The sequence below is a fragment of the Oryctolagus cuniculus genome, chromosome 12 (genome assembly GCF_051225735.1).
Source record: "Oryctolagus cuniculus isolate XC-2025 breed Fujian yellow rabbit chromosome 12, ASM5122573v1, whole genome shotgun sequence".
NCBI classification, from domain to species: Eukaryota; Metazoa; Chordata; class Mammalia; order Lagomorpha; family Leporidae; genus Oryctolagus; species Oryctolagus cuniculus.
This window is the reverse complement of record NC_142878.1, coordinates 424664-444763: the sequence shown is the minus strand read 5'-3', so window position 1 is coordinate 444763 and position 20100 is coordinate 424664. Positions and strand designations below refer to the sequence as shown.

The 20100-nt window shown below is 61.4% G+C and overlaps 1 protein-coding gene across 8 annotated transcripts in view; it reads right to left on the bottom strand.

Annotated features, from left to right (window-relative positions):
• Positions 1-20100, bottom strand: part of NTRK3 (neurotrophic receptor tyrosine kinase 3) — a 269188-nt gene that overhangs the window by 184870 nt on the left and 64218 nt on the right. For all 8 annotated transcript variants that reach the window (XR_016218621.1, XM_070053298.2, XM_070053296.2 and 5 more), the window contains exons 5-9: positions 8009-8077; positions 1723-1880; positions 1158-1300; positions 706-847; positions 66-362 (exon numbers count right to left, since the gene is read on the bottom strand). Coding sequence is in view for 7 of the 8 variants with exons in the window: in XM_070053298.2 (XP_069909399.1) it covers positions 66-362; positions 706-847; positions 1158-1300; positions 1723-1880; positions 8009-8077 (809 nt within the window). In the remaining variant the exon portion in view is untranslated. The remainder of the gene's footprint in view (positions 1-65; positions 363-705; positions 848-1157; positions 1301-1722; positions 1881-8008; positions 8078-20100) is intronic.

The window sequence follows — 20100 nt, the reverse complement described above, 5'->3', positions numbered from 1 at the left end:
CCTGGCCTACGGGAAGCGGGGCCCTGGTCACCGGGGGCGGGAGCCGCTCCTGCTCTCCACCTCACCTGGGAAGGGCTCCTTGAGGAAGTGGCCGCTGATGGTCTGGTTGGCGGTGCCCAGCAGGTTCTTGGCGATGAGCGTGTAGTTGCCGTTGTTGTAGTGCGTGGGCTTGTTGAAGAGCAGGCAGCCCTCGGAGACCTCGCCCTCCTGGTAGTAGTCCACGTGGATGATCTTGGACTCGCGCAGCGGCTGCCCATTGTGCAGCCAGTGCAGCGTGGGCGGGGGGTTGCCGCGCACCACGAACTCGATGCAGTGCTCCAGGCGCAGCTCGGGCTCCTCCAGGCTCACCACGCGCGGGGGGTCTGGGGGCAGAAGCAGCTGAGGCCCCAGCGCCGCCTGCCAGGAGCCCCACCCTCCCACCCGGCTCTGAAGGGGCCAAGGTACCCCCAGCCCCCACAAGGGGAAGAGGCTCCTCCTCCCAGCTTCCTGGACCCGCCTTAGCCGAAGGGGCCCCTCTCAGGCAGGAAGGGCCAGTCCATCAGTGTCCCGAGGACGTCGTGGGAGTCAGAGGCCCAGGAACACCCCTCTGGGGGTTCTGCCCATCGTGAGCCAGGCCGCTGCTGCGCTCAGCCCCGGCAACACTGCTGCCCTCCAGCCCCCACGCCCAGCCCCTGCCCCGAGCCACGCCGGCCAGCGAGCACTCACAGTGCACAGAGAGGGCGACGCTGGCGTTGCTCATGCCCACCACGTTCTCGGCGATGCAGGTCAGCGTGAAGCCATTGTCCTCGCTGGTCACGTTCACCAGCGTCAAGTTAATGGCGTGCACGTTGGTCCAGTTCAGGTTTGTCTGAAACCCCAGTGGACACTCAGTCAGGGCTGCCCCCACCCACCCCAGCACCTGTAGGGATCAAAAGGAACAGCCAGAGGTCTTCCCGGAACTGCACACAGACCAGGCCGGGTTCCTCCTGGGCGGTGGCGGAGGCGGTGCTCCGGTAGCCCTGGAAGGGAGGGGCTCACCATGGACGCTCTGGCTGGGGAAGGCTGAGGAGACTGCCTGAGGTCAGAGCAGCTGGACACAGTGCTGCACACTCTGTGGCGACCCCAACGGCTCCCTCCATGCAGACTAAGCCCCTGCCGGGCCGAGTCCACGTGCCCACCTGGTGGGTGTTGATGGACTGGAGGCCGGTGACGATCCAGTCCACGTCAGGCAGGGGCGATCCAGAGCCGTTGCAGGTCACGACAGCATTGTCCCCCTCCCGGACTGTCAGGTTGACGTGGCTCACACTGATCTCAGGAAGGTCTGGGCGCGGGAGGGGCCGGGGCAGGTGGGAAGACAAAGGGCATTGTGTCGGCACAGCTCGGGCCGGCGGCTCCAGTGCCACCGCCCGAGCTCCTGGGAACCCGCAGTCCCTCCCCAGCAGCGTCAGGGGTCAGAACGAAGCCCACACAGCCGGCCCCCTGTCCATGCAGGGTAGGGCAGGGCAGCTGTCCTGCCCAGCCTCTCTCCCTGGGCTCCCGTTCTCAGGAGCTTCAGGTGCCACGGGGCGCTCCCTAGAGACAGATTCCAGGGTCCAGCCTCAGGCTCCAGTCTCGAACGTCTGCCCCCGGGCCCGGGCCTGAGCTGCCCGGAACGCAGCCGAGGGACTCCCGGCGCAGGAACCCAGAGCCCACGCGGCCAGCCTGCCCGCTGCAGCCCCACGGCCGGCGGCGGCACCCACTCACCACACTGGCTGATGTTCATGCGGAACAGCGGCAGCTGCGTGCCGTCGGCACCCACGCAGTACAGGTCCTGGCTGTTGAGCCGCGCCTCGCCCTGCTCCTGCCACAGCTGCATCCAGCGGATGTCACAGCTGCAGTTGAAGAAGTTCCGCTCCAGCCTCCTGTGGGCGGAGGGGAAGGGACCCTGAACCAAGAGGCCGCTCCCTCCAGGGCTGGGCGGCCCCGGCTGCCTGTTCTCCTCAGGGTTACGGGAGAGGAGCTGCAGATCGCAGAAGGAGCCCAAGGGGGCCTGTAAGTCCATGAACTCTTCAGCTCCAAAACTAACAAACCCAGTTAAAAACCAATCCTAAATCGGTATAAAGGGACATACGACACTTGGATAACTTAAATAGATAAATTAAATAAAAGACCCACCCACAGAACTCAGCTGGCAAAGAGATCTTTTCAAACGCAACAGCCATGGTCCACCTCTGTGGCTTCCTCTCTCCAAGAAGCCGGAGTGAAGGCCTGTGGAGCCCACACGCCCCCATCGCCTTCCTGCCCTCAGCCCTGCACCCTGGCCTGCCCCCTGCACCCTGGCCCTGCCCCCTGCAGCCACACTGACCCCCACGGCCACCCAGCCACGCCCCTGCAGCCACACTGACCCCACTTCCAATCCAGCTCTCTGCTATGGCCTGGGAAAGCACCCGCGTAGGAGACCTGGAAGAAGCTCCTGGCTCCTGGCTTCAGATCGGCACAGCTCTGGGTGTTGCAGCCACTTGGAGAGTGAACCAAGTGAACCAAGACCTCTCTCTCTGTCTCTCCCTCTCACTGTCTATAACTCTACCTCTCAAATAAATAAATAAAATCATTTTTAAAAGATTTTTTTAATTTGTTTAGCTGTACCCCAAAGATCCTGTGAGGTCAGAGACACTGCCTATTTTGCCCATTTTGTCCTTTAACTGAGCCCAGCACACAACCGTTGCTGAATGAAAGAGAAAGAAAGGAGAGAGCTTCTCCCTGGGGCGTGGGTGGGTGGCTGTTTCCAGACACACTGGACGCCCACCCTGGGACCAGCTGGACTCCTTCAGAACTCACCACATCCCCACTAAGCACCTGTCGGTGTCCGCCGTGGGCTCGTGCTGTTCAGACAGATGAGACGGGCCCGCCCCAGGGCACCCCGCCTGGCGGGAGCTCTGCGGGGAGAGGCCTAGGCACCCTTTCTGCACTGAGGTCTCCTGGGAGTTGGAGCAAGTCAGCTCCCTCCCAACGGGGCTACTGGGCAGGACGCACAGCCAGGAGCAGTCCAATCGCACAAAGCGACCGGCACCCAGCAAGTCCAGTCCTTGATCACGGGGAGTGCACTTCCCTCAGGACTTGCAGGGTGAGTCCAGCGGCACCGAGGGCGGGGCTGAGACCCAGGGTTTTGACAACTGGCGATTCCAAAGCAGGTGAGCATGCCTTAGCTTTCAGGGAATGAGGACCTGAGGAGAGGAACTGGCGCTTTGTAGCCTGGCCCTCCGTGGGGAACTGGCAGTGGGGCTGGTATGGAAAGGAGACCCGCAGCGCCACACAGAAGAGTGTGGCACCAGGCACCGAGTGGGGGTGGCGAGGGCAGCGGGAATCAAGGGCAGCAAGCACGGGCCTCACTGGGAGCGGAAGACACGGGACACTAGGAACAGGGACGGCAGGCATTGGCCTGGGGCAGCCAAGAAACAGGGCGGCGGAGGGAGAGGGCAGAGGAGGGGATGACAGAGGAGGCAGGAGAAGGGTCGGGCACAGGCAGGAAGGGGTGTGGTGGCCCCCTCAGGAGGGGGTGCAGGAGAAGGGTGCAGGAAGGGGTGTGGTGGCCCCCTCAGGAAGGAGTGCAGGAGAGGGGCACTGCACCTCTGTGGACGCGGGCAGCGGAGCCTCCAGCCAGAGCTCCAGGGACAGCTGCCGCACGGCCCCCACCTCCAGTCACAACGGGGTGGCAGCCGCCAAGGACCAGCACAAGCCAACACCAGTCCTTGCCCACGATGGCCACGCGGGGCCCTGGGGCCCTCAGCAGTAACCCGGCCCCACCCAGGCAGGTCACAGGCACTCGGCAGAGCAGCCACGGCCATGACTGGAGTGGGGAGCGCGGATCCCCCTCCCACTGCTGCTGACTGCTCCTCTCCCTGCCCCACCCCCAACACACACACCTAGAGCAGCCCTGGGGCCACGCAGGGGAAATGGGCGGGGCCTCATCAGCAAGAGCAGCCCTTCTGTCACAGGGCCAAGGACACCCAAAGGGGCCAAACACAGCACAGGAGACAGGGCTGTCGGCCACAGGGACCCAGGTAGACACTGGAGTGACACAGCCACAAGCCACGGGTGCCAGGAGCCACCAGGAGCCGAGAGGCAGGAAGAGTCCTTCCCGGAGCCTCCAGAGGGAGCTCAGCCCTGCCAGCACCACTGCTGGTACCACTGCCAGTACCACTGTTGGCTCCACTGCCAGCACCACTGCTGGTACCACTGCTGGCTCCACCGCCGGTACCACTGCTGGCTCCACCGCCGGTACCACTGCTGGTACCACTGCTGGCTCCACCGCCGGTACCACTGCCGGTACCACTGCTGGCTCCACCGCCGGTACCACTGCCGGCTCCACTGCCGGCTCCACTGCTGGTACCACTGCTGGTACCACTGCCGGCTCCACTGCTGGTACCACTGCTGGTACCACTGCCGGCTCCACTGCCAGCACCACTGCCAGCACCACTGCCGGCACCACTGTCAGTACTGTTGGCTCCACTGCCGGCTCCACTGCCAGTACCACTGTCGGCTCCACTGCCGGCACCACTGCCAGTACCACTGCCGGCTCCACTGCTGGTACCACTGCCGGCACCACTGCCAGTACCACTGCTGGCACCACTGCTGGCACCACTGTCAGCTCCACTGCCGGCACCACTGTTGGTACCACTGCCGGCACCACTGCCAGCTCCACTATCGGTACCACTGCCGGCTCCACTGCCGGCTCCACTGCCGGTACCGCTGTCGGCTCCACTGCCGGCTCCACTGCTGGCACGGGGGTTCAGAATTCTGGGGAGAAGACCTGCATGCTGCCTTAGGCCTCCAAGTTCGTGGAGGCTTAAGGCAGAGCCTGGGCACGAGCAACGAGCCAGGGGATCTCCAGGCTCTGTTTTCACATTTCTCGTCCCCAGGCTGGATAAGGTCGTGACAATACAGGGCTGCAGCTTTATGAATTAAAAGCAGCTACAAAGAAGCCAGAAGTAGTGTGGCAGTAGTGCTGTTGGCACGGCTGCGTGGCGACTTCTCTCAGAGCTCTCAAGGTGGTCACGGCCCAGATGGGCAGAAGCCAAGAGCCGGCCCAACCCCATCCCTGCCGCTGGGTCCATGCATCACCACGTCAATTAGGCCTGCAGATCACGCCAGAAGGAATTATGGTGCTGCCTTAAGAAAACGAACTTCCGATCCACCTTCATCCCAGCTGCGCGTGTGAGCAGGGCGCCCCAGATGTGCCTGGGCCGCTGGCTGTGGGGTACCGCTTCCTGCCTCCTGGCACACCGCCTCGCCCTGGCATGCACTCGGAACCCATGCTTCTTTTCTTCCCGTAACAGGCTTTCCAACGCTTGCTCTGGCTTTCAGAAAGGCAGCTCCAGTCTTCTGCCAGGAAGGAGGCACCATTCTGGTCTCACATAACCAGAAACTGCCAAGCCGAATCCCTCCACCCCTGGCCACCGCGGCACAGCAAGGCCCGGGACTGCCTGGCATCACTGGGCGAGGGGAGTAGCACCTGGACAGGGAGGCTGCAGCTGGGTGCTCGGCTGGCAACAGCCCCAGAGCTGCCCTCCCGAGGCAGAGAAGCTGATGGCAGGGCCGTGGTGACGGGGGCAGCTGGTCCGTGTCCACTCCCCTGAGCGCGGCTACTGGAAGGGACACTGGGCACGCCGAGCGGCACCCAGTGCAGCGGGAACAGCAGACCCGGTGGCTGTGACCCAGACTTGCCGCCTTTCTTGCCACGCGATCTGGACGGTTCCACATGGCCGAACCTTAAAGCCCTCATTTGTAAACCCGGCCACAAGGCCCCTCCGTCATGGGTTCTTTCAGGGACAAGGCAGGCCACGTATGCAGCAGGTGCTCACTACGTGCTTTTTCTTCTCCTTGGACCCCACTGGGAAGGCAGCAGACACTCGGCCCCAAGAAGGAGCTCCGATGATGTCAGGCCTTGCTCAGGGTCCTCCAGCGAACACAGCAGAGACCCCTGTGGCGACAGAACAGCTTCCCTCTGTCCCCGCAGCTCACATGGGGCCCCACACTTCTGCCGTGACCTTGTGCTGCCGCCACAGTGCCGTGCGCTCGCCGCTCCAGGGACAGGACCCCTTCTCCGTGGGTCCAGCCCATGCACAGGCCAGCCCAGGCCCAGGTCAAGGGCACCAGGTGGACTAATCAGGAGGCTGGACAAGAGGCTGCCCGCCCTGTGCTCTCCAGACGAGCTGCTCGGGTCTTCATCACAGCCTCAGCCGAGAGCCAACGTCGGCCCTGCGTCCACTCTCACGTCCAGCTCTTCCTCAGAGAGCAGACCCAGGCGGAGCGGCGGCGCTCACAGTCTCCTGACCCTCCGGGGAGGCTCCTCCTACTCAGCCACAGGGACAGAGGCGCTCAGAGGCCGACTCGGGAGCCACACCCCCTTCCTCCGTATCTCACGTCCGCTCATGGGCTCTGGCCCAGGCAGAGCGACGCAGGACCCCGTGATCCTCTGGAGAAACCTGGACTGCTCAGAACTCACACCCGCGGACGCCTGCTCCGCAGCTCACGCCACAGGTCACGGGGCAGCACCCACGGACCCCACCTCCAAGCACGTCTCAGAGAGGGCACTCAGTGCTTGCTCAGCGTGTCCCCCGGCCTCTCCCGGTGGAGGGGGGACCCACAGGGAGAGCCCGGGCCCCCGCATCTCAGGCAGCTGAGAAGCAACGGCAAGCAGCCACCTTCTGGGCGACTGCTGAATAGACGCCCGGGTCGCAGACGGCTGGCGTGGTGGTCCCAGCTTCGGGTCCACACTGCGCTTGTGAACGGGCGGTCCTGATGCCTTGCTCTGGGTCAAGCCGAGCAGCAGGCACAACACAACGCTGCCCGGCGGGAGCCGCGCGCTCACCTCCCGGGCTGGTGCAGCAACCCACCTCGGGGACGCCTGTGACAGTCTGCCGCGCTCGGGGCACGTTCTCCCTGTCACTAAAATCAGGAGCACTCGTCCGTGTGCACCTGACTCCACGCTGTCTGCGCCCGGGAACCCTGACCACCGCACCTGACGCCCACTCACAGCGGCATTTCCAGAAGTCCCCCAACCCCACCCCTGGAACGGCCTCTGAAGCCACCAGGCTCCTAGGCCGGGGAGGGTAAGGCCAGCACCCCAGCTCGTCCCAGGGCGGGGGCGCCGGGGTGCGGGGTGTCGCGTTGTGCTCCCCGGCCGGCTGGGTCTGCAGGGAAGGTGGTGCTGACTTAGCACGTGTCCAGGTCTTGCAGTGCTGACTCAGCACACGCCCAGGCAGAGCGCAGGTCATGGCTTCCTGGTTGACAGCGAAGCCAGGTGTCTTCTGTGAGTCTGAGTCTGGTCACCAAACCAAAGGGAACACTGGCCCCTAAGCCACCCAGGCCTCGGCCTTTTCCAACTGATTCCCTGGCAATTCCCCGGCAGAAGCAGCCAGCCGCCTGCACGGCCGGGGTCCCGGGGTCCCGGCCTGGGTTACCCTTTCCAGGAGTGGTCACGGGTTTTCGTCGGCCAGCACTTGCAGTATTTGTACAGGATGAGTGGCCGGGGCTCGGGAGGACTGACTGGTCCTGGAACAAGGCACGGCCAAGCAGCCCACACGGAGATGGGATAAACACCCGGCCTCCCCAGAACACCACACCCGGGCCGAGCAGCTGACCGGAGGGCAGGCAGTCCGAGTCTGCAGCGCTGGCCCCACCAGCGCCATGATGCCTTCCTGTGAGATAAGTCAGGCCACGCGGGGGAAAGCACATCTGGCCACCTCCACAGCCCTGTGCCGCTAGTGTTGTTATAAATATCGGTGCCACCATTACTCGTCACCTAGAGATCACAGACTAAGTCCCCGTGAGGAACCAGCTCCTGACCTCTGAAATCCACTGCGTCCAGAAAGAGCACCGGAAACCAAGCAGCAGGGCGCTCATTCCCGCTGAACATGGCGCCGCCCCAGCCCCACTGTGCGCCCCTGCCTGCAGGTGGCTCCGCTGCTCGGCGCTTCTCTCCCCACCCCACCCCGTCCCACCACCAGCACCACTGAGCCACCTGCTCAGTCTTCCAAACACAACTTACAGTTCCCGGAGACTCAGCGTCTGGAAGAGCTGCCAGGAGAGGGTGGTGAGCCGGTTACTTGACAGGTTTCTGCAAGATGGACAGACAAAGGGTTAAAGGCCAGAGTTGGCATCTCGCGCGCTGGGCAGTGGGCTCAGCCTGCAGCCCAGCTTCAATGTCTTTTTCTCCTTCGCCCTCCTCTGTCGATGGCTGGGGACACAAGTGAGGTCTGCAGAGGACCTTGAACCCCGTCTCCTCCCCACACACAAGTCTGAGGAGCCCGCAGGAAGCTGCCCTCCTCCGGATGGACACGGCGCTCACAGCTCCCACACCAGTCACCTGCGGCCGCTTCCAGTCCCTCTCCCCACAGGGCCATCAGCACGGCGACGCCAGCCCTTCACACACCCGTCTGCTCTTCCCATAATGATATTTAATTGCTCTCATTAGGACATACTGGGGACAGCAGCAGCCATTAGTCTTCCGCGTGGAAGAGGCAACGCGCCCACAGCTCTTTGCCAGCCCTTCAAGGCGGCCGCTGACACTGAAGGGCCCCGGGAGCGGCGCACTTGCCTGCGGGTGAGGGGGGATGGCGGTGGGGGACGGCGGTGCCACCCCGCTAGGGCGCTATCACACACGGTGCGCGGCTGTGTCTGCTACACAGAGCTGTTTACTCACGCAGCATACACGCGCCCTATATTTAGACAGCTCCCACAACGAGAATTTATCGAGAGCCAAATATAGGCCACGCTGAGGAACGAGGAGGTGGACCCAGGAGGGAAGAGGAGGTCCCTCCGGAACCTCACAGTCAAACTACAAAGGTATAAACTCACAGAAGAGCGGACACACGGTGCTGCGAGACCTGACACGGGAGGGCAAGGCCACGGCCGACGGTGCTCAGACAGGGCTCCCAGACCCCAGGCCGGAGGAGTTGAGGACAGGGGAGGGGGCTTCCGAGCCATGGAAAGGGGTAGGGGACAGTGCCAGGAGCAAGGCAGAGAGGGCTTCAGGCCAGCTCCAGCCTGCTGGCTGGGGAGAACCCCAGGTTTCATCCTGAAGGGCAGCGGAAAGCCTGGGTGGTGTCCACTGAGGAGGCCACTTTCGGACTGGAAGGGCGCAGGCCCGTCAGGCAGCCTCTCACCCCCGCACAGACGGGAGGCAGCAGGTAGGTGGGCGCAGAGCATTCCAGGCAGAGGGCAGAAGAGGTCGTCAAGCAGGCACATCCAAGGCGGGTGCCGGGCCGCCAGAGCCTCCCAGGAGACACGCAGGAAGGGAGGGCAGGGGTGGAGGCTGCCTGGGGCAAGAGGAGCTGCTGAGGGACCCCACCGAGCAGGAGGGGCAGGGAGGGTCAAGAGCAGCCTGGCACACACAGAACCCGAGCTGCCCATGAGCCCTGCAGAGCCTGAGATCCACGCTGGGCCTGGAACTAGGGGAGGAGCTGAGGCTGGGTCGGTCACATGGGTGGAGCTTGCCCAGGTCAGAACAGGGCAGATCTTTGGATACAGGAAGATCCTTGGATACAGGAAGATCCTTGGATACAGGAAGATCCTTGGATACGGGATCTGCCCTTCCCACTCAACGCGCACCTCGGGTGAGCTCAGGGCTCTGTGGTCTGACTGCCAAGGTCCCCAGATACCCGTGACGGCTCACAGCGGCCCCCTGCTCAGGGGCTCAGGGACTGGCATGGAAGAGAAAGGGGCATCAGGTAGGGGTCTCCCTGGACCCAGCATGTCCTCCACCTGTACTCTCCAGGCAGGCCCCAGGCCCCAGCCAGCCCTTCTCTGCAGAGCTGAGAGCTCCGCTGTGACCACAGATTCAAACTGGGAGGCGCCATGATTCCACGTCCACCAGGGCATCTTGCAGAGCTATGGGCATGATCCGGCCTCTCCAGAGGCCCTGAACAAAGCCCCAGCGGAGAGAGAGCAACACCCAGCCCAGCAGACGTCGGCTGCCAGAGGCCCCCGGCCCACCCAGCCTTGGGGAACACACCCAGAGAGACACAGAAGCTGCTGGCGGGGACCAGGCGGCCAGGAGCCTGGAGCCTCACTCCCTCTCCGAGGAGGGGCAGGCAGGGGCTGGCAGGAGCTCTGGGAGCCGGCAGCTGGGAGTGGCCGCCAGCAAAGTTCTCTCACAAAGGTCGGCTTTGCTACTTTGGGCAGAAATGTCAGGAGAAAATTGGATTCTGAAAGAAAGAAAGAAAATAACAGGCATTCTGGGCAAATAAAGAAAGAAATAGCATCATCTCTCCTTAGCACACGTCAGAGCAGGGTGGGGTTGGACACCCAGGGCGGGCAGCAGGGCTCCTACTCCCAGGGGTACATGGGCTTTACCACCCCCACTTTCCCCATCCTCCAACCCCACCTGGAGAACGGTGCCCTGGATCCCTCCGATGGACGGTGGTGCATATCCATGCAGCAATGCAGTGTGCACAACCGGTGCAGCTGCACACAGCACCCACCAGACACAGAAGTACCCTGCCCAGGGACGCACACAGAAAACACGCAGGCTACGCCCTGGCCACCTGACCTCACAGGCGTTCATTAACTCTCACGGTGCAGGGAAAGTTGGGGCAGAGGCCTTCACCACGATGGACCACTCACCCAGGGTCACTGCCCCGATGGTCCCTCTAGCTGGCACCTCACCTGGGTTCCTGTCAACTCCATGCACAAGCGGCCTACCCTGCCTGGCTGGCACCTTTCATTAAGAACCATCCTGCCTCTGCCCCCGGCAGCCCCCACATTACAGACCTGGGACCGCCAACCCTGACTTTCTCCGGTCAGTGGCCAGTGTCCCAGCCACGGTGAGCAAGATTTTCGGAGATGCTGCATGAAATACGTTCCCCAAGTCAAGCTCTGAGATGCCACCTCCTCTCTGTCCTTGGAGACCTCAAATGCAGCCAATAATTCTGTGCTGCACTACTGGCTCCCTTCATAACCTGACTAGATCCCTCACAGCCTGAATGGATCCCTCACAGGATGACTGACTCTCTCACAGCCTGACTGGATCTCTCACAGGATGACTGGGTCCTTTACAGCCTGACTAGATCTCTCACAGCCTGACTGGATCCCTCACAGAGTGAGTGGGTCCCTCACAGCCTGACTAGGTCCCTCACAGGGTGGCTGGGACTCTCACAGGATGACTGGATCTCTCATACCCTGACTGGACCCCTCACACAGCCTGAGTGGATCCCTCACAGGGTGACTGTATTCCTCACAACATGACTGGATCCCTCACAGGGTGACTGGATCTCTCACAGCATGACTGTATTCCTCACAGCATGACTGGCTCTCTCACAGGGTGACTGGGCCCCTCACAGTGTGACTGGATAACTCACAGGATGATTGGATCTCTCACATCCTGATTGGGTCCCTCACACTCCGACTGGGTCCCTCACAGAGTGAGTGGGTCCCTCACAGCCTGACTGGCTCTCTCACAGGGTGACTGGATCCCTCACAGCATGACTGGATCTCTCACAGTGTGACTGGGTCCCTCACAGGATGACTGGGTCCCCCACAGCCTGACTGGGTTCCTCACAGGATGACTGGGTCCCTCACTGGATGACTGGCTCTCTCACAGGTGACTGGGTCTCTCACAGAGTGACTGGATCTCTCACAGGGTGACTGGATCCCTCATAGCCTGACTGGATCTCTCACAGGATGACGGGTCCCTCATAGGGTGACTGGGACTCTCACAGGATGACTGGATCTCTCACAGCCTGACTGGATCCCTCAGTCTGACTGGATCCCTCACAGGATGACTGGATCTCTCACAGCTGATTGGATCCCTCACAGCCTGACTGGGTTCCTCACAATAGGACTGCATCCCTCACTGTGTGACTGGATGACTCACAGCATGACTGTGTGAGTCCCCTATAGCCTGACTGGCTCCCTCATTCCAAACTGGTCCCTCACACCCAGGTGTCTCCCTCACAGCAGAACTGGGTCCAGAGGTAACAAATGGTGACAATGAAGCCATCAGGTTCTGGGGGCACCAGGAGCCAGACACACTTGGCCAAACGCTGACCCTGATCAGCAACAGGGCCAAGAAGGTGCTCCTGCACATACCCTCTGTAAACCCCTCCCTCTGGCCGGTGGATGCCTCACGTGGTGAGAAGTCCCATGACCTTGCTGCAGGATGGGCCCAACCACAGCAGGAATGGGATCCACCCTTTTGTGGGGAACCCCACTGACCTCCAACCAGGTCATCAGGATGGATACCAAGAGAAACCAACCAGATGAGTTCTACGGCCCTAATCAAGTTGATAACAGAAGGGGACACTCAGTCCCAGGTACGGGTGATCTAAGGTAGAAGCAGAGGCAGGCCCAGGGGCAGGTGCATCTTAGGACCCATGACAGCACAGGTCTGGGGGTGGCAGGTGCCCTCACTCCTGTGCAATCATGGCCACACCACCCATCCCCATACCTGCCAACATCATGGGCCCCTTGGTGGCTCATGCTCACCCCACTCCAGTTGTTGTCTCCATTGAGCCTCTCACTTGAGTTTTATCTGTGGCTGCTGGGGGCTGAGCTATGGCCCCAGAAATCATATGCTGACGCCCTAACTCCCTGGGTGGCTGTATTGGAGATAGGGTCCTTGGAGAAGTAATTAAGGTTAAGAGAAGTCACCAGTGGGCGCTGACCCAGTAAGACAGCTGTCCTATAAGGAGAGGAGACAAAGACACTCACAGAGGGACTGCCAGGCAAGGGCATGGCGAGAAGACAGCACCCCTGAGCAAAGAGGCCTCAGGAGGGGCCAGCCCTGTCCACACCTTGGGCTCAGACTCCCGGCCCCCAGGACGGGGAGAAATCATCTCTCACTCCAACTTCCCCAGCTGCGGTGCTTGCCCCAGTCACCCAGGCACACCAGTGCACCTGCTCTTAGCTCCATTTACCCAGAGGCCTTGTCAGCCAAGCTGGTTGCCTCCCTGTGGAACCCAGAAGCCTCTGATTAATAGAATTTGTCCCCTTCACCCTGTCCCCGCCCAGAAGCTCTGAGAGCAAGGCCTCGCCCCGTGTCCACACCCAGGTGCATTCCCATCGCCCCGCCAGTGGTCACCGAGAGAGAAAACAGAGCAAGGCGCAGCCTCGGCTTGCACGCCAACAACGAACACGTCTGCTGAACTCCTCCCACCCGTGCTTGCCGCAGGCCCTCTGAGCACACTGGGCCTGAAGCGTCCCCCACAGGCGGCAGCAAGGAAGAGGCAGCTCCTCCAGCCCTGGAGGCCCCCAGGGCCGTGGCCAGCAAGCTGTGATCCTCCACACGAAAATCACATTTCTGTCACCCACAAATGCAACATTCTGAAAGGCCCATTTCTCCCTTCCTTATACCCCAACACCTTCTCAGCCCTCCCTCCGTCTGTCGGTCCATCTGTTTGTACTCCCTTTGATTCAGGTCACCATGGTAAAACGCCACACACTTGGTGGCCTAGGAACAGAACCCATTTCTCCTAATTCTGTGAACAGTTGGGATGAGCCAGACCCAGGAACCCCGGGGCAGTGCCTGATGGTGGCCACCTTCTCCTTCTGCCTCAGGTGGGAAACTTGGACATGGGACGCTGGGGGACTCCAGGAGCCAGACCCAGGAACCCCAGGGCAGTGCCTGATGGTGGCCACCTTCTCCTTCTGCCTCAGGTGGGAAACTTGAACATGGGACGCTTGCACCCAGGAAGCCCCAGGAGCCAACCCTGAAACCCCAGTGCTTGCGACACAGGCCAAGGGGCCACTGTCCAGCATTCCTCTTGAGGTCAAGAAACGTTTTTCTACATCATGGGTGTATTTGTTATTTCCTCAGCTAATTTCTGTAAAGGGGGGTGGGGTGAAATCCATTTGTGCATTTTTATTTGGTTAAATTGCACTGGATGGCTCGTTAGTGAACTCTGACGACGCCAAATGCTCTCTCTAATCAGATCTCAGCGACCTCACTGCTGCCTCGCCTGAGATCCGGAGACTGGAGGCGGATGGTTCCAGAAGGCCCTGTGCTGGGCTTCCCAGAGACTGTTTCAGGTTTTCACCACTGCACAGGGCCACACAAGGCCTCCAAGTCACTCTGGCTCACACCAGATCTCAAGTGTGCCTGGCACCATCATTGGCAACATGGGGGTCATTTTAGGAAATTAACCAAGAGCGAAGTGCCAGAGCCCATGAGCTCTCTCAGAGCCAGAGGGCATCCCCATGCGGGCAGTGGCCAGGCTTGGAGTGGAGCCCACTGCCCAGGGGCCCAGCCATGGTAGGGACCTGCTGGTGCGGCTAACCCAGGAAGACAGCTGTCCTATAAGGAGAGGAGACAAAGACACTCACAGATGGACTGCCAGGTGAGGGCATGGCGAGAAGACAGCATCCCCTGAGCAAAGAGGCCTCAGGAGGGGCCAGCCCTGTCCACACCTTGGGCTCAGACTCCCGGCCCCCAGGACGGGGCGAAATCGTCTCTTGCTCCATCTGCCCCCGCTGCGGTGCTTGCCCCAGTCGCCCAGGCACACCAGTGCACCTGCTCTTAGCTCCATTTACCCAGAGGCCTCGTCAGCCAAGCTGGTTACCCGCTGTGGAACCCAGAAGCCTCTGATTAATAGAATTTGTCCCCTTCACCCTGTCCCCGCCCAGAAGCTCTGAGAGCAAGGCCTTGCCCCGTGTCCACACCCAGGTGCATCCCCATCGCCCCCGCCAGTGGTCACCGAGAGAGAAAACAGAACAAGGCGCAGCCTCGGCTTGCACGCCAACAACGAACACGTCTGCTGACGCCCAGCCATACTCACAAGCAGTCGTGAGGCGGAGCCATTGCAGGAAAGTCACAGAGCCCAGCAGGCGCTGACTCCAGGCAGGAGGCCCCCAGGCTGGAGAGAGCTGCCTGTGGGCTGCCATGACGGTGAGGCCAGGCACCGCCCCCAGAGCACGCCTAACATCTCGGGAACTGTGAGCAGAGCTGCTGTGGGCCTCCTCACAGGGGATGAGACTGGGCCAGCACTGGGCACATGCCCGCCTCGGGGAACGGCTGCAGGAAGGAGCACAGGCCAGTGCACGTCTGGGTGGGGGATGCTTTGGGGAAGGGCCCCCAACTCCAGGTCCCTGAGCCACCTGGAGCCCTTGTGAAAAGCAGAGCCTAAGCCCCAACTTGGAGCTGCTAAGTCCACAGGCCTGGGCAGGAGTTAGTTTGCATATAGTGAGTCTGCAGGCCTGGCAGGGGTTGCTGTGCACACAGTGAGTCCGCAGGCCTGGCAGAGGCTAGTTTGCACACAGTGAGTCCTCGGGCCTAGGATGGAGTTAGTTTGCACACAGTGAGTCCACAGGCTGGGGGAGGGGCTGGTTTACACACAGTGAGTCCATAGGCCGGGGGAGGGGCTGGTTTGCACACAGTGAGTCCACAGGCCGGGGGAGGGGCTGGTTTGCACACAGTGAGTCCACAGCCCTGGCAGGGGCTGGTCTGCACTTCCACCCAGGGTCCCAGGTGATGCAGATGTTGCCGGCTTGGGGCCCACACTTGGGGAGCTGCTGACCGAGTGAGATCTGGGTCCCCACGGCTGCGTTTGGCTCCAGTCAACTCCTCGTGTGCTGTTAAGTGGGGAAACAGACACAGGGAAGCATGGGAAGGGCATGGCCCACGTGTGGGGACCCTGTCAAGAGCCGGGCAATCCTGTTCAAATCCCCCAGCCGAGAACCTGAGAGCAGGCAGGGCTCCTGACGGGGTGAGCCCAGGCATCAGGAAAGGTGCCTCCGGCTGGAAATGGACCAGATGAGCAGGTGAGGCCCTGCTGCCTGAGCACCTGCTGGTCGGCTGGAAGCCTCTCTACTCCCACACTCACAAACATGTGCACACATACATACACACACGCGTAAGCTCAAAGTGCACACATGGACACGCACACATGCATAAGCTCATACAAAGTGCATACATGAACATACACATGTGCATAAGATCATACACTCGAGGGCACACATTAACATAGACACATGCATACTCAGAGTGTACATATTAACATACACACATACATATGCACATACACTCACATCCATAGCTCATAGGAAGTTCACACATCCACATACACACACTCACATACATGCATAAGCTCACACACTCAGTGCACACATGAACATACACACATATGCACTCACACAAGTCCATACTCTCTCAGACATATGCACACACAAACATGCACCTACACAGGCTCACATACACACTCACAGACATACAAGGTCTCATCCTCAACCTCACATATGTACACAATGCACATACTTATACATGTATACATGTCACATACACAGAGACATAAACACATACTCCCATATGCACACATACATGTGCACACACAAGCCCATACAGGCTCACACACTCACATACAGAGACATACATATACATCCATACACACAAAGACACACATGCAGACACGGACACACACAGGCCCACACCCATTCATGTATGCATGGGCATATGTTTACTCATGCACAAGACCCCACACACCTGTGCACACACCCACATAGACAAACGCAGACACATATGCAGGGGGTCCTCTGGCACTGGGGCGGGGGTCCACTGCCCAGCTTCAGGGAAACCCCTCCCCACAGAACCCTCCAGGGAAGAGGCCTCTGTGACCTCCAAGCCTGGTGGCCTGGAGGAGGATGAAAGCAAGCAGGAGAGCGGGGGCAGGGAGCACCCAGCCCACGGGACCGGGCGGGCGCTGAGCAGGGACACCGGCCTGATGCGGCTTTCAGCGGGGAGAGAAGAGACAGACAGAAGGCGACAGGCAGGTCAGAGCCACACAGCGGGCACGGCTGAACCGACAGAGAGGCCATAGAAGCCGGGTGGAGGAGACCTCAGCCCTGAGCCTGAGGAAGCAGCCCAGAGGCCGCAGCTCCCAGGCCCTCTCTGGAGCTCTGCCCATGGCTGCCTGGGGCCTTGGTGCCCTCCCTGCCCAGGCCAGACCCTTCCGGCAGGCCCAGGAGTGGCCAGAGCTCAGCTATGACACGAGGAGCACTACGGAGCCACCGCAGGAGGAAAGGGAAGCTGCCCCGACCCCGTGATGCAGAGCCCTCCTGGCTGCCCCTGCCGCCCTGGGAGGCCGTGGACCAGCACCTCAGCAGCACTGGGACTTGTGCTCACCCTCAGCGCCAGCTCCAGACACTCAGGGCAGGCCCAGCCCCCGAGGGGCGCTGATGTGGCTCATCTGTGGGGACACAGGCAGAGAGCAGAGATGGGGACACGGGCGCCCAGCGCTGACCGCTGCCCCAGGAGAGGTGTCTGACTGGCCTCAGCTTCATCGTCCTACCGCTGAGGTCATCCCAGCCTCTGCCTACAGAGCCTGGGGACGGGGGCGACTGAGCCCTGACCTTGGGGGGCCACAGGCTCCCCCACCACGTGAGGAGCTGCAAACGTGGAGTGACAATAGCACCAACACCCACATGCCCGGGCCAGGCCAGCTCTGGTGAAGGGCTCTGCCCACGGGGGTTCACCCCACACCCCATGAGGAGGGTGCCGCCGCCCCTGCTGCCACAACCCCCATTCTCCCAGCTCTGCAGGGGAGACCACGGCACGAGGTGCCTGTGGGACTTGCCCCAGGCCAGAGCTACCGTGAGGGGGCCCTGGGCCCTGCCACCTGCCAGCAGCAGTGGTGCTTGGGCCGTCCCCAGTGCTCCCCAGGACAGCTGCCTGCCACTGCCGGACACCAGGACTCTGCCACTGCCCAGGAGAACTTGGAAGTCCTTCCCGACCCCCAGCTCTGTGATCCTGGTCTCTGAAAGGGGGCAGTCAGCTTCCATTGTGTCCTGGGACCTGCAGGGTCCATGTGGGAGCCGAGGAGGATGGAGACCCACTGGCCGGCACCGAGGCCCACAAGGAAGGCACAGACAGCCAGGCACTGCCTCCGGCCACAGAGCAGGCACCAGGCAGGGAGGGTCTGCCAGTGCCATCACAACTGTGCAGGGGCTGGGTGTGGCAGGGCCACAGCTCTCTGGCCCACACAAGCGGCTTTCCACGCCCCCTTGACCCTCAGGCCACAGCCTCCTCCACTTGCATCGGCACTGGACAGAAGCAGATGGCTCAGCTCCACAAACACGCACTCCTGCAGTGGCCTGGCGGCCGTGGGGCCAGGGACTCTGGAACAGACCCTGGCCCAGTCGGGCCTCCCCTCACCAGTGCACCACACACACAGGGACACAAGGTTCCCGGTGCCTCAGCTCCCCAGCCCCCTCCTGGACAGGACCCTCACAGCTCCCCTCCGCCACAGCAGTGCTGCGAATCAAGAGACGCACGCACGGGGCACCCCCGGGGCCGTCACGCACAGTTGTGCTGCAGCCGGGACTCACCGACCAGACGGTGCCCCAGGAGGGGCCGCGCCGACATCTCCAAAGGCCGGGAAGGAAACGGCCACACAGAGGGAGACGTGGCAGGAGCAACAGAACACTCCACAGACGACGCTAAACAGCTTCCAATTAATTAACTGATTACACGATAGAACAGAAGGGGATTCGAAAGCGTGCTGTTGACCTTTCAGAGTAATTAATATCACCAGGACAGCAAACCCATCCGAGGGAAATAACGAGGAACACTGAACGCTGCACTCACAGCCCTGGACGCAGAGGCAGATGGGCCTGGCGGAGCGGGGACTCCAGGCCCCTCCCCGCGACTGACTCCACCTGTCCCTCTACCCCTGTGTCCAGAGTGCGGGGGAGCAGGGAGGCCCTAGCATGCCAGCAACTGCCGCCCTGGCCTCCCCGGGACGTCGGGTGGCTGACAACAGCGGCAGGCACGAGGCGGTGTTCGGCCTGGTGGTCCAGACGCCTGCATCCCACATTACAGCCCCGGGGACCAACACCCAGCTCTGCCTCCACCTCCAGCTTCCTGCTAATGCACACCCTGGGAGGCAGCAGGTAACGCTGTAAGCATCAAGAGACCCGGATGGACTTCCAGGCTCCAGGCTTCAGCCCGGCCCAGCCCGGCCCTGGCTAGTGAGGTCATGAGAGGAGTGAGTTAGCAGACAGGGTCTGGCTCGCCCGCTCGCTCGCTCTCTCTCCCTTTCAAATAAATCTTATTTAAAATATGTATAAAATATTAAAATGGAATATTTATAAAATATATATCCGGCTTCCCACTGGATGGAGGCGTCTTAGTCCACCCGCAGCCTTTCTCGCCACGCGCACCCTGACACCTAGGAATCCACTCAGCCCGCGCAGCCGCTCAGGGGCCTTCAGCAGCCCGAGCCTGAGGTCCCGTGGCTGTCAGCTGATGAGGGGCCAAACCTGCGCCCTGTGGAAAGCTCCAAGGACACGAGGTCAGCTCTCACTGATGGCCGTGATGGGATCCTGCACAGGCCGGGTAAAACTGCTGGACATGGATCAGCTCTCACTGATGGCCGTGACCTGGGATCCTGCACAGCCCGGGTAAAACTGCTGGACATGGGTCAGCTCTCACTGATGGCCGTGACCTGGGATCCTGCACAGCCCAGGTAAAACTGCTGGACATGAGGTCAGCTCTCGCTGATGGCCGTGATGGGATCCTGCACAGCCCAGGTAAAACTGCTGGACATGGGTCAGCTCTCACTGATGGCCGTGATGGGATCCTGCACAGCCCAGGTAAAACTGCTGGACATGGGTCAGCTCTCACTGATGGCCGTGACCTGGGATCCTGCACAGCCCAGGTAAAACTGCTGGACACGAAGTCAGCTCTCACTGATGGCCGTGATGGGATCCTGCACAGCCCAGGTAAAACTGCTGGACATGAGGTCAGCTCTCGCTGATGGCCGTGATGGGATCCTGCACAGCCCAGGTAAAACTGCTGGACATGGGTCAGCTCTCACTGATGGCCGTGATGGGATCCTGCACAGCCCAGGTAAAACTGCTGGACATGGGTCAGCTCTCACTGATGGCCGTGACCTGGGATCCTGCACAGCCCAGGTAAAACTGCTGGACATGGGTCAGCTCTCACTGATGGCCGTGATGGGATCCTGCACAGCCCAGGTAAAACTGCTGGACATGGGTCAGCTCTCGCTGATGGCCGTGATGGGATCCTGCACAGCCCAGGTAAAACTGCTGGACATGGGTCAGCTCTCACTGATGGCCGTGATGGGATCCTGCACAGCCCGGGTAAAACTGCTGGACATGAGGTCAGCTCTCACTGATGGCCGTGATGGGATC